This window comes from Hypanus sabinus, chromosome 2 (genome assembly GCF_030144855.1).
Source record: "Hypanus sabinus isolate sHypSab1 chromosome 2, sHypSab1.hap1, whole genome shotgun sequence".
In the NCBI taxonomy this organism is placed as follows: Eukaryota; Metazoa; Chordata; class Chondrichthyes; order Myliobatiformes; family Dasyatidae; genus Hypanus; species Hypanus sabinus.
Window position 1 is genome coordinate 143,246,696 of NC_082707.1, and position 15,203 is coordinate 143,261,898.

Here is a 15,203-nt window from a genome sequence, read left to right on the forward strand (position 1 = left end):
AGAGAAACACTTATTAGAAAAACGATATTTTTATTGGTATTTACAGATGTGACAATATGTTAATAAGACACTTAGAAATGTAACCAAGGCAAGTACATGCTTGATAGAGCTATTTAGAAAAGCATATAATTCAGATAACGGTAGTAGAATCATTTCAAGCATGTTTAAGGGTTTTCAAATTTTAAAACACATTCAACTTCATACATTAAAACAAAATGGGAGAAGGAAGGAGGGATAATTATATCTGAGGAAGAATGGACAATAATATGGAGATATCAGTGGAAGTGTACCAGTTCACAGAAATGGAGGGAGTTTGGATGGAAAAACTTGATAAGATATTTTATTACACCCTCTCAGAAATCCCATTATGATAGTAACCTCCCTGTTTGCTTGAGAAATTGTGGAAATCGAAATACAAATCATTACCATATTTTTTGGGACTGCCCTGTTATCAAAGACTATTGGAGGGGGATACACAATGCCCTACAAGAAATCTTTAAATGTGAAATACCCTTAGAGAGTAAGACCGTATATTTTGGATATATCCCTCAAGAATGATTGAAAAGAGATAAATATTTAATGAATATACTGATGGTGGCTGGTAAAAAGACTCTTACTAGGAAATGGTTATCACAGGAGAGCCCAACTTTAAATGCATGGATGGAAATTACAATGGGCAGTTACAAAATGGAGAAGATAACAGCATCTGTTAATCATAAGCTGGAACAATTTGATTCATACTGGGAAAAATGGTTTAACTACATAATGCCTCATAGGCCTGATTTTATTCTCACAAATCAATGAGTATGTTGTAAAAAAAAATCACTCCCTACTTGTACATAGTTCTTTCCTTTTGCTTGTTTTTTCTTTCCACTCTTTTCTGTAAGTGTATACCTCACATAAATACTTCGTGGAGATTTGTGATATATATGATATATATGTACAATGTCTGAAATACATCTTATGGAAATGTTCGTTTGATGATGAACTTCAATAAAAAAAATTACAAAAAAGAAGAAAATGCTCACAGCATTTGAACTGTTTAAAAATATTTCTGATAATCAGAGCCATTAAAAACTATTCAAATAGATTCAAACAGTTTAAAAAGAAAATGTTTTTATATTTTTTGAGGAAAACACCTTAAAACAATGAAAAATAAAGTGAAATTTTAAAAAAGCATTTAATTACAGTCACTGTTTTTCCATTGGAATCTAAAGCTTCTCCTCAACATTTCACAGTTGGGCTGAGTGAGCAGACAATCAGATGTTCTGCCCACGATCCTGCAGCTCAACTTAAACGTATGGAGAAATGGAAGACAGGCTGAGGTCTGAATCATATAAGTGCCAATATCTGTCAAATGTGCCTTTTGCGAAAGGAAAACATTTATAATTATTGTCCAATACTTTTAGGATTATTGGCCTCATTGCCTGATTTCTGATTTGCTGAGTGAGCAGATCATTAAATATTACCTACACCATAAGCTTGTATTAATTTATTGTATTTTTTATTCTTCTGTCCTTTTTAAATATATCCTGATGAAACAAGTTCTCCTAAATATATACATCTAACCTTTGCAATAATATGATATATCATGAATGGATTCTAGTAATTCAAAAACAACTGTAAACACAACCTTTTTTCCAGGAGGCTAAAATTGTGTTTAAGACCTTCTGTATCAGATTTAATTAAATATAATTGTTGTGTTTCACATTGCATATTTTTAATGTCTATTTCAAATAAAGAAAGCTTTTGCAAAGAGTTTGAAATAAAAATCCTTTAAGCAGCTTTATGTAGCCGGGGAGATAAAATAGCTCCTTTGACATTGCTTGCTAAAAAGTCCTTCACATCCACTATCCTTGATCTGGGATTATTGATTAATTTGTGTTTATGCATTTTCTGAGAATTAGTCTGTGTGCAGCTTTCTCTGACACTTTTAATCACAATACATCAACAAACTTCAGTGTTAAAGAAAAGGGAAATCTGATTAAGAAATCAAATAATAGACCAACCATTTTACTGCTTTATATTTCAAAGAATGATCACTCTCTATAATTGGCATCAAAATTCCCAAGTAGCATTGTGGACAAAAGCACTGCCCAAGCACAAGATCAGAATCTCCTAGTTGCAAACCTCTGTATCGTTCATTAAACTCCGCAAGGAAGTTCTAAAATTCTGCCATTAACCATAGCATTTGTGAGTGAGGAGGGGGTATATGTCAGCATGGTTGCAGCTGTAGGTGATAGTCCATTTACCTGCAGTAAAATCCATGCATATAAATGCTGGGTAAAAACAGGTCTTTATTAGTCACCATCATCATATTGCCTGTCACTATTTTCTGTTTAAGTAATCAACCATTAAATGATCTTTTGGGGCTAAATCTGAACATCCGGAGGACTTGGCAAGGAAAGAGAAGGCAAGAGATTGGGGCTGAGAGGAAAGCAGGATCATTACATAACATAATGGGCCAAATGGCCTAATTCTGCTCCTATATCTTATGGTCTTACGGAAATCAGAATAAAAATAAACATTGACTGGGAGATGTTAACAAAAATTCATTAGGAAATCATAATTGTTAGTTTATGCATTTCATAATCTTAACTGTATGTACATCTTTAAACTTAATAAATATATTCTATGCCAATTCTGATTACTAAAACTAGGAGGGAGGCATTGATCAATTCAGTTTGCAACAATAAATTCTGTCTTTTATGGTAAGCTTTAAGAAAAATAATTCTTGTAGCAAAGAAAGTAATTTAACATTATGCAATCCCTATTAGCATAATACAAGAATTATATGATTCTATATAGTTGTAAGATTAGGCAGGTTTATCCAGCTTTGAGTAATTGAATTTTATTCTTCTTGTAACTGAAGCAAAGAAATTGGGTGCAATTGTTGCTACTAATTGTAATGTAATCCAAAATATTTTTCACATTTTATATTTAAATATTGGCATAAAATAAAAACAGAAAATTCTGGAAATACTCACGCTGCAACTTTGGAAAGCAAAACCAGGTTAATGTTTCAAGTCAAAGAACTTCCATTAGAATTGTTTTGGCACATAATGAAGAAAGGGACATCAGAGAAGGTGAATGAGGAAAGAGCAAATGAAGGAATTCCCATTTGACAGCAGAGGAGAACATCAGTTTAGGAATTCCTGGAAGAGAAATTACAGTGAATTCACCAAGTGAATGAAAACTTTTTTTTAAAAAAAACATAGACTCTGGAAATCTAAAATAGAAACAAATACATGCTTCAAATACGCAGCAAACCAGACCATGTAGGTGGTAAGAGATCTTTCATTAGAACAGCCTAGTCTCTCTTTACTTGCTCATCCTCTGAGGCATTTCTTTCCCTTCTTGTTTTTGATAATTGTATAATCTTGTCAGTCTTCATTAACCGTGATCTTCAAAAGAAATCCACTAAAAATTTTACGTAGGGCAAATGAGACTAACATTTCGGTAAGTGTTGTGTTAAAGTCTAGATGAGAATTTAAATTTGTTTATTTTCTAGGCCATTGCCTTTGTTGTTGGTGGTGGAAATTATATTGAATATCAAAACCTTGTTGACTACACAAAGGTAAGGGAATATTTAATATGTACTTACATAAAGTAATTAAGGGTGCATTGTGAGCAAAGAGCGAATATCTTTGAAATGCTAATGGTCCTTTGGAGAATGAAGAGACAGTTAAATATCTACTCAAATGGAAAAATAAACCTCAAACTGCATATTGCTTGGAAGAGTAAATCAGACTTATGAAATCAATATATTTATTAATCCCACATTAGTAACATGCAAAATATATACTGGAATAGAGTTGAATATCTAAATGGAAATAACTCATCAAAAGCACCCATCATTTCAATTTGTGTGGGCCGTAGACTGTCATAGATCTTGTGGGATGCTCGTTCTGAAATTGTGCTGTGCATCTTCTGTACTATACTGAAACTTAAGAGGGAATTTGCAAAACATAAAAAAAATGGATTTAAAATTTCATGTGAGGTAAAAAGGACTAAATAGTCCAAAAGAGAATTTGGGTTTGTTCATTTTGTAGGCCATTGCCTTTGTTACTGTACTCTCCATGGCCTGAGTGATTGAAGTTGAACACCATCGAAAAGAAACAGTCAGTCTGAAACATAGAAACATAGAATTCTATAGCACATTACAGGCCTTTCAGCCCACAATGTTGTGCTGAGCACGTAACCTACTCAGAAACTGCCTAGAATTTCCCTACCACATAGCCCTCTGTTTTTCTAAGCTCCATGTACCTATCTAAAGAGTCTCTTAAAAGACCCTATTGTTTGACTGGCATCTTACTCACCTACCTAAACATCCACCATTTCTCACAATGTAGTTCAACTTCATCATCAAAAGCACTGCATATATTACTCTGAGAACAATACCCAAGCTGGCAAAGTTCACCATTGAATGGGAGAGCAACAGCAAGCGTGAGGGTACACCACCACCTGCAAATTCTCCTCCATGTTGCACACCATCCTGACTCAGAAATACATCATTCTACCTTCATCATCACCAAGTCTACTGTAAGACCAGGAACTCCCTGCCCAACCACATTGTTGGTCTACCGTCACTGGGTGTAGGGGGCATTATAGCAAATCAAGGACTGATTCATCACTCCCTTTTTAAGGGCACTAAAGTATAGAAACTAAATTCTGAAGTCACCAATAATACCCATAACACCTAAAAATGAAAACATAAAATTGATCAAGTTGAGCTATGATTTCCAGATACATTCGTTGTTTTAAAAAAAAGCATTTCGCATTAAAGTCAAGTCTCACCAGTTGACGCATTTTTTTCTGGAGAGAATGGATTAGATCATATTTCAATAGTAGGTCTTCAGATGTAGAAAAATGAAATAGAATTTCAATTTGTTGCGACTGATATCAAGAAGGCTGTATTTGTAAGCAACATGTAGCTTACCCTGAGGCATTAATGTATTAGAATTTTAAGAAATCTGCTTGTGGCTGATAATAAAACTGTTATTTTTGACATAAATGTTCCTGGGACAGTGAGCAAATAATACAACAATAATTTCTGAGGAAATTTAATACCTTTTTTATTGGATTTTAGCTAAGCAATATGGATTACATCAATAAAACTAGCCAGTTAAAGGCTAGTCTGCAGTGTAATCTGAATAGTCCAGTTGATGAAAATTTATACAAGATTCATTCATTTCTTCCCTTCTTTTGACTAACCTCTGCTTGACGCCACTTAATGGAGTCATAGACTCAGTTAAATAAGTTAGTGGAATGGTATTCACAATGCTTGACGTCTCATGTGTCCTGTCATTATAATTAGTGCTCATTTTCTTTAGTGTTTTGAAAGCACTACTTTTGATTTTGTTTTAATATTCCCCTTATCCTGTGCCACCAATAAGTTGCAACATGTAAATGAGGCACTTAGATGGAAGTGGTCTAGGATGAATCCAAGGATGATAATATACGAAGGGAAATCTTCAGGACTATCTAATTAAAGGTATATGGGACAGATTATACTTTAAAAACTTTGAGACATGACATATGTGGACACCAGCTTCATTTGAGCCATGATTACAAAACAAGAGTACATCAATGCAAAACTAATTAGCATTAAGCAAGAATTAGTGGAAAGAAGATCGGCACAATTTTAAAAACCAACAGACAGCAACTAAAAAAGCCTTGAAGAGGGAAAATATGAAACATGTTGGTAAGCTAACCAATAATATCAAAGAGGATACCAAAAGTTTCTTTCAAGTATATAAAGAGTTCTAACTAAAGGCCTGCTGGATAATGACAGTAGAGAGGTAGTAATTAGGGACAAGAAAATAGTAGATGATCTAAATAAATATTTTGCATCACAATGAAAGACCCTAGCAGTATGCCAATTGTTTGAATGTGTCGGGGCAGAAGTGAGTGCAGTTGCTATCACTAGGTAGAAGGTGCTTGGGAAGCTGAAAGGTCTGAAGGTAGTTAAGTTACCTGGACCAAATGGTGTACATGCCAGGGTTCTGAAGGAGGTGGCTGAAGAGATTGTGGAGGCATTAGCAGTGATATTTCAAGAATCACTAGATTTTGGCATAGTTCTGGAGGACTGGAACATTGCAAATGTCACTCCATTCTTCAAGAAGGGGGGGAGGCAGAAGAAAGGAAATTGTAGGCCAGTTAGCCTGACCTTAGTGTTTGGGAAGATGTTGGAGTCAATTGTTAAAGATGAGGTTTCGTGGTATTTGGAGGCATATGACAAAACAGGCCATAGTCAGTATGGTTTCCTTAAGGGAAAATCTTGTCTGACAAATCTGTTGGAATTCTTTGAATCAGTGTTGTGTACTTGGATTTTCAAAAGGCCTTTGACATGGTGCTACATATGTTAAGAGCCCATGGTGTTGCGGGAAAGATACTAGCATGGGTAGAAGATTGGCTGATTGGTAAGATGCAAAGAGTGGAAATAAACGGAGCCTTTCCTGTTTGGCTACAAGTAGTGTTGTGGAAACAGGGAGGCTGCTAAAGGTCTTGGACAGATTAGGAGAATGGGCAAAGAAGTGGCAGATGGAATACAGTGTGGGGAAGTGTATGGTCATGCACTTTGCTGGAAAAAATAAAAGTGCAGACTATTTTCTGAATAGGGAGAAAATTCAAAAACCTGAGGTGCAAAGGGACTTGGAAATCCTCGTACAGGATTCCCTAAAGATTAATTTGCTAGTTGAGTCAGTGGTGAGGAGAGCAAATGCAATGTTAGCATTAATTTTGAGAGGAATAGAATATAAAATCAGTAATATAATATTGAGGCTGTATAACACACCAGTGAGGCCTCACATGGAGTGTTGTGAGCAGTTTTGGGTCACTTATCTAAGAAAGGATGTGCTGACCTTGGAGAGGGTTCAGAGGAGGTTCATGAGAATGATTCTGAGAATTAAAGGGTTATTGCAGGCATGGGCAAACTACGGCCCGCGGGCCATATGCGGCCCGTTAAGCTTTTTAATCCGGCCCGCAGAACTTGATGAAATTATATTAATCTTATTAACGTTTTTTCCCCGCAATTCTGGCGTTTTCCCAATAGATGACGCACTCTATATACATTGACCTTTGTTGAGGTGCAGCGTATTACTCCACATTTGCGCTTTACTTTGTGACCTTGTGGCGACCCATTTCCTGGCACATCCAAACCGGCTCACAATTAGCCAGCGTTCCGGCTAAGGGAGATAGCCTGCGGGGATTTGCGAGCACAGAGCTCCGCATATTGGCGCGCTCTCACTGTTCTGTCATTGTGCGGGTCGTTGTTGAGTTTTGGCACAGGGGACAATTGAATAAGAAGGAGCAGGACAAGTAGACCTGCATCTCCTACCGTTTTTGAAATAAAGACAGTCAGGAGGAGAGTGATAATGATAATATCTTGAAGGATAACAGAATTTTCAGTGCTTTAAAATAATAACTGTTACTATTAAAAAAAGCTGTATTTTATTCATTTAATTTTCAGTGTTTTAAAAGACATTTCAATAAATAGCTAAATACCATGGGACTTCAAAGACAGATATTTTGTTGTAATGCATTTGTTCATTTTCAATTGAAATTAAAGCACATGTTTTCTACATATTCCATGATATTTTATTTTCTCTTATGAGGTGTATTACCAAAACACTCGTCCATCTGCTCCTGGTCCGGCCCCCCTGTCAAATTTTAGAACCCTTTGTGGCCCTCAAGTCAAAAAGTTTGCCCACCCCTGGGTTATTGTATGAGAAGTGTTTGATGACTCTGGGCCTGTATGCAATGGAATTTAGAAGAATGTGAGATGATCTCAATGAAACCTATTGCATATTGATAGATAGAGTGCATGTGAAGGGGATGCTTCCTATAATGTGGGAGGCAAGCACCAGAGAGCACAGCCTCGGAATAGAGGGACATCTATTTAAAACAGAAAAGAAGAGGAATTTCTTTATCCAGAGGGTGATGAATCTGTGGAATTCACTGCCACAAGCAGCCGTGGAGGCCAAGACAGAGGCTAAGATGGAAAATGGATCAGACACGATAAACTGGCAAGGCAGACTTAATAGCCTGATTCTACTCCTATGTCTTATAGTCTTAGTTAAATATTTTTAGATATTTTTCCCTTTGCAGTATTAGATGAAGGAAGAGACATTAATTGTTTGCTTGTTTAAAGGTGATTGTAAACCTGCGTGACAATCCATTTAAGAACATAAATTTAATTTAAGTATCAGTTGATCTAAACAATCATGGAAAGCAAAGTTGGAATCCATTCTTCAATATTGATTTCCTGAGAAAGAAGAAGGAAGGTAAATAAAAGATTTACAACTTAAAAACAGGAGATGGATCTAATTGGTTAGAAAGTAATCTTTAAAAAAATTAAATAGAAAAGAGGTGAAATAGGTGAGGGAGGAGATGAACATAAATACCCATGATTATATAAAATAATATGAGCTGGAATGGTCCAAAAACTATCCCTGGCATTCAGTATGATCATGGCTTATTTGCCCCACAGCCACCAATTCCCTGACCTTTGGAAAATTTAAATAACCCCAATCACCAAGCATCAACAATCCTCCAGGATGGAAAATGCCAGTTTCACTGCCTCTGTGAGGAGTTCTGACATATTACACTTAAATTGCCATCCCCTGATCTTGAAATTATATCCCCTCATTTGTGGAATAATCTCAACATCTATCCTGTCATAACCTCTAAAGATTTTACCTAAAATCACCACCCACCCACCCCCAGCATTGTTCTACACTTTGAAGAATGTTAGGTGTCTGGTGATCAGCATGTTCTCTTTGGCCTTACTGGTTGGTTTCCAATGCTGTGTGACTGTCATGTCGGTAGAATTCCTTTAACCCTCTTATCCCAGAAAATAAAATGAACCGTATTTAAACATTTAAAACTTGCAATCAATTTAAATTTTAAATATGTATTAATATTACTCGGGGGAAAATGTTCTGGCATTGGAATTATGGCAGAATGTTCATTAATTCATTTCACATTATTTTGAGGCACTGCAATTTTTGTTATCCTTGACTGGTTACGATAAAATTGTGAGCCAGCTGCACCATTCCTCCATCATTTAAACTTTATTTAAGGGTGATACTTGACATGACTACATAGCAATACAGGGTGACAAATTCTGGAGTCTAGGTGAAATTAAGGTGCCTGGGAGCATAAAAGGGAGTGTTGGGAATGATGATAGTGGGGTCTGACTTCACGATGATTTGCTGCACCATGTTTCTCAGTGTTGTGCTACCAATAAAGTCTCGTGTGAACTCAGCACCCATTTGCCCACATCATTCATGGTATCAGCCAAAGCTTTAACACCTTTAGGGATATATGGTCTTTATTAAGTTATGTGGCAACGCATGAGGCAGCAACAACTAGTTATGTATAGAAGCAAAGAGATTTTGTTTTGATCGTACAGTATTGCTGGGCAAGATATGTAAAAAAAAGAATTCTGAATACTTGTCAAAAGAATAAGGTCATTATTGTGTCCATACAATAATTTTAACTGATTTTCTTTATTGATTCTCAAGTCATGACCTCAATTCAGATGTCACTGTATGTATTATACTCAAGAATAAATTCATTCCTTTTATTTTTATTCAGAGTAAACCAGGTAAACATGTATTATATGGCTGCAGTGAGCTCTTCAATGCTAGTCAATTCCTGAAGCAGGTACAGTATTTTTATTTACATGTGGTAGTGATTAAAAGAGCAGTATCTGTATGATTAATACATATTAATCTGATTCTGAGGCAAAGCTAGCAGCAGTGACTTGTGGCCTCAGTATTTATGCATAGTGACATAAGATGCGTTCCAAGCTAATTAATTTATATTTAAAGCGTCTGGTTAAAATTGCTCCTCCAATGGTGTACTGTTGATGGACAGTGAGAAGTTTGCATTCTCTTGTTGCAATTAGTTGATCGTATGAAGTCATAGAAAACTACAGCACAGAGACTGGCCCTTCGGCCCTTCCAGTCCAAGCCTAGCCATTTAAACTGCCTGCTCCCATCGACCTGTACCCAGACCACAGCCCTCCATACCTCTTACATCCATACATCTTAAACAATGAAATCGAAATCACATCCACCACTTACGCTGGCAGGTAGATCCACACTCTCACCACTCTGAGTGAAGAAGTTCTCCCTCATGTTCCTCTTAAACATTTCACCTTTCACCCTTAGCCCATGACCTCAGTGGCAAAAGTCTGTTTGCATTTACCCTGTCTATACCCCTCATAATTTTGTATCCCTACTTTTTAGGGATTAAAGTTCTAACCTACTTTATCTTAATTTATTAATCAGGTCCTCCAGTCATGGCAACATCCTTGTAAATTTTCTCTGTGATCTTTCAATCTTATTTACATTTTTCCTGTAGGTAGGTGACCAAAATTGCACATAATACTTCCAAGTTAGGCCTCATCAACGTTGTACACAACTTCAACATAACATCCTAACTCCTGTTCGCAGTTCTTTCATCTATGAAGGCCAATGTGGCAAGAGCTTTCTTAACGACCCTATTTTTTAAGGAATTTTTGACCTGTATTCCCTGATCCCTTTCAGTCCCCTGCAGATCACTGTGTAAGGCCTGCTCTGATTGGTCCTCCCAAGGTGCAACACCCCACACTTGTCTGCATTAAATTCCATCTACCATTTTTCACCCCATTTTTCCAGCTGGTCCAATACCCACTCCAAGCTTTCTCACTGTCCACTACATATTATCATCACAGTATGATATCTTGGAGCTAGGTATATAAGCCTAAGCTTGATATGGCTGCATCATAACTAGGCAATGTCTGAAGCAAGAAAACAACTTCAAACTTTGCAGTGAAATAGAAATCTTAAGCTAGAGATGAATGGCCAAAATAATGTCACAGAGCAAGTCCCACATACTGTTCAGGGCCCCAAGTACAGTTGTCCCAACAAGCAGAACAAACTTGTCAGAACAAATTGTCAGAAATTTTTAAGACTTATGAAAGGGACTACTGACACTGGAAATCTAGAGCACAACTCAAATTTCTGGAGAAACACCCTAATTCTGCATCTACCCCTACACCTCCTCCCTCACAAACATTCAGGATGCCCAACATTGAGGCGGCACTTCACTTGCGAAACCATTGGTAACATTTATTACATCTGTTGCAACATCCAGTGCATCAGTGAGACCCAACACAAATTGAGGGATTTCTTCATAACGCCATAAGAGCCAGGATTTCCTGGTGGCCATCTATTTTAATTCCACATCAAGATATCTGTCTACGGTCTCCTCTATTGACAAATCAATGCTAAGTGCAGATTAGAGGAATAAACCCTCATTCTGCCTTGGGAGTCTCCCACCTCATGGCATAAACATCAATTTCTCTAACTTCTGGTAACCATTCCCCTCTGCCCCCTATGATTTCCCTTATCCCACCGGCTCCTATACTTATTCTTTTTCACCACCCCAGCCCTCACAATCAGCCTACAACCCACAAATTCTTCCCTCCTGTTTCCCTCCTCTCCTCTTTCCCATTATTCTATGGTCCACTCTTCTCTCCTATGGGATTCCATTTTCTTCAACCCTTGGTAACTTCCACATCACCTTCCTACTTCATACATAATTCCCACTCTCCCACTCTCTCACTTGCCTAGATTCACTTTATTACAAGCCTGCTCTCCTTCGAGAGAAACTCAGGTCTTGTGGCAGAGTCTGCAGGACCTCCAGTGGCCTCACTAACCACCTCAGAACTTTCAGAACTGGAACAGAAGCAAGTCATCCTTGATTCCGAGGAACTGCTTGAAAAATGCGTTTCTGGTGTACAGTCCTTAAGTGTCAAAACTGAGTGGTTTACCTGGACTCTTAAGCCATGCCCTGCCTATGTTGTAATGTCACAAGAAAAACAAACTGAATTGCATGGACACTGGTCCTTGATATCCTTACAAGCGGGCGGATATCATTCAAAGTGCCTTTATCTAAGAAGCAGCAAATATTTCAACTTTGCCTCATATTTGTGCTAAGTCCAGGTATGACTGAGGCTGAGAATGTCCATAAAATATCCTTCCAGGAGTAGCCCAATTATTCACCAGTTTCAGCAGTGTCATTGAGTTGCGGAGTTCAGGTAGTGTCTGTAATGCTTAATGGTTTACTACTGTGTTCTAACTTGCCACTTCTGCTATTCAGCAAGCACCATTCTTCATTAGATTGGTCATTCATTCCTAGGTTTGCCTGAAGATGTTCTTACCATGTCTCTACTTCCGTTATCTAACTGAAATTATTTTTCTGTTCAGCTATCACAACTTGGATCTCAGAGTTAAGACCACCATTGTTCTGTGCATCTTCATTGAAAGGTGGGGAAAACACGGGAGGCAAATTTTAATACAGCAGTGTCATGCCATACTTTATTTACATTATTACTTATGCTTATTTGATAATTCTTGATGCAATTGGATGTGATTCCTGTCATTTTAATACCAAACTGTATATCATGTAATTGTTCAAATAGTTGAAATAAATTTGAAAACAGAAATCTTTAGAGTCAGTAATTCCAATTAATACTATATTTCTTGCGAAGATGGTGAGACATGGAGGTGCCTTGCAGGCAGCATGCAAAACTACTAACAACTCTACCAAATATGCTTTTTCGGAACTATGATCACTGCAATCTGCAGCCTGTAATTTCCCACTGGGAAGTCTGCTTTTGAGCTGTCTGCACGACCTGGCATTTTTGTGGTATCCTGAAATATTCAGCAAACTGGACTCTCGAAAATACAGATTAGGACACGATGGCCATTGCTGGAGCATACTTGGGGCCGGACTGAAGCAACAAGGCTTGGGCCTGAGAGCAGATAATGAACTGATGTTTGGCTATTTAAGCACCGAGCCAGATTAAAAAGATTAATTTGTCAAGGCCGAGAGCAAAAGATAAACCAGTGTTCAGCTTAGCTCACTACTCTGGGATGTTTTATCCACTTCAGTGCTCAACTGACTCTGCAGCTGCATCCTGAGGCTATCGGCATTCGCCTCAGCACTGTCCATGACTCCACGGCTATGGCTTGCAGCATCAGCCTCCTGGAGCAGCTTCAGCACTGAACTAACTCCGTGGCTGTGGAATTACTTATAGGGCCTCAACAGTTCACATTCTGTCTATTGTGGGTTTGCTTTTTTTTTATTATTGATTGCACAATTTTTTCTTTATTTTTCACACATTGGATGTAAGCTGGTCTTTGTGGGCTGGGGGTTTTCATGAATTCTATTGTGTTTCTTTGTTTTGTGGCTGCCTGCAAGAAGATGAATTTCAAGGTTGTATATGGTATACAAACTTTGATAATAAACGTACTTGGAATTTCAGTGATTTGTATTTATTGTTTTAATTTTGCTATCTCTTCTCCCAATTATGGCATATGATGTATTTATTTTAAATGCAGCCTAGAAGATGTATGTAATTGAGAGGTGGATCTTGTCTTCGGCATTTCACTTCCTTGCTCAAAATGTCACATTCTCAATGGTCTTTAATTGAAACAGGTTAAACCTGAAACCATCTATTTTAAGATCAGTTTGTATCTGGTAGTGCTTTTTTCCCACTAGATGGCGAATTGCTCTCTCAAAAAGTAAAATATAATACAGGGGAAGCCAGGGAAACTAAATCAATATATCCCAGGACAGAGTTGCTGTGCATTGTGCCCTAGATACCAAAACTTTCAAATTGCTTAGGAATCCAGGGATCCACGTAGTATTTCTGTCTTTGTTTCCTTGCCCTTTGTGATCCAAGTAATTAGCACTTCCTAGTGAAAACATTGGGTACTGCTTTTCTGGCCTGATTATTAGATAATTGTGACATTCTCATCCAAAGACTGTCTAAAATGTCCATTGCATTTAAATGTAGAACTTTATGAAAAATAGTTAAAGGTTACTTTGGAATTAAAAGGTAAGGAATGGATATTTTTTTTTAATTTTGGATTAAACCAATTTTTTATCATTGCTGATCAAAAAGCACTATTCAATTTTAGTATGTTGTATTTATTGAATTTATTACTTCACAGAGCCAAATTCTTTACAGAAATTGACTTGTTTTATGTATTTATTTGTGGAATACAGGCATTGCTGACTCCCAAATTGTCTTGTGAAGATGGTGGAGAGCCACCTTTTTGAACTACTGGAGTTCATCCTTGAGTGATGTTTTTCATTAGGGAGATCCAGGACTTTAACCTGGACAATAGTGATTACATTTCCATGAAATGGTGTGTGATTTGGAGGAAGTGGGTTTTCTGTTCATTCTTATTGACCTGAGTGGTGGGAAATTTGGGAAGAACTATTAAGGTAGTTTTGAGAATTGTAGCTATGAATGTTTTATTGGAAAATGCACAGATAATTGAGAAGCTGAAGGCTTGTGGTATTAGATAGGATGCCAGACCAGGAGACTGTTTTATTCTGGCTGGCATCAAACTTAAGCACTTTTGAGTCCTCCAATTCTCTTTATGACACTGTATGGAAAATCTTTGTCTCCCCTGTCCTCCCTGTTAAGGAGTGTCTCAATTTTTTTCAAAATCTCGTCTCATTCTTGTTTTCAAGGGCTGCATGCTCTCACCCTCTGTACCAGTTCAGCCTGCACCACTTTTACAATTCTCCAGGCTCTCTAGATTTTTTCCAGTTTTGAGATCTTGATCATCCCTGGTCATTGTACCTACAGTGGCCAAATATAGGAGTTCTGGAATTCTCTGCTTCTCAATCCAACCTCTAGTTTCTTTCAAAATGATGCTCCTTAAAATTTTATACAAGATTATCAGTCATCTGCTATTCTGCCTCACTCAGCGTCTGTTACTATTTGATAACATTACTGTGAAGTTCCTTTAAATACTGTAAAAGAGTTTGATTTCCACTTATTTAATGATAGGTGGTATATTCCAACAAGTTCCTGGCTTGTGCCTTGAAGGTGCTGGTAAGATTGTGGGGAATCTAACTATCCATATGATGAATGCACTCTCACAGTAGTGTCCTGTAAGTAGAGCCCAGTATTAAACTTCCTTCACTTGAAATTTTGATTACATGATACATCCACTAGCACTAATACCCTGTGATGGTGAGGTGGGGAGAAGAACTGTTCTGTTGAAATCATCTTTAGTGTATACTTAAAACGGGAAGGACCCACGGCCCTGTTGTAGTGATAACATGGGCTGGAGGTGGAGGCTTTTGTTACCGTCTTTTTAAAAAGTGGAAGACAAATTATAAATTTA

General features: G+C 37.3%; 1 protein-coding gene across 3 annotated transcripts in view; it reads left to right on the forward strand.

Moving 5' to 3' along the window:
• Positions 1 to 13,320, forward strand: part of scfd1 (sec1 family domain containing 1) — a 156,155-nt gene extending 142,835 nt beyond the window's left edge. For 2 of the 3 annotated variants that reach the window (XM_059956112.1, XM_059956130.1), the window contains 3 exons: positions 3,512 to 3,577; positions 9,601 to 9,669; positions 12,261 to 13,320. In XM_059956112.1, coding sequence (XP_059812095.1) covers positions 3,512 to 3,577; positions 9,601 to 9,669; positions 12,261 to 12,287 — 162 coding nt within the window. In that variant the 3' untranslated portion in view covers positions 12,288 to 13,320. The remainder of the gene's footprint in view (positions 1 to 3,511; positions 3,578 to 9,600; positions 9,670 to 12,260) is intronic. The other variant, XM_059956122.1, reaches the window with a different exon arrangement.
• Positions 13,321 to 15,203: the final 1,883 nt, after the last annotated feature.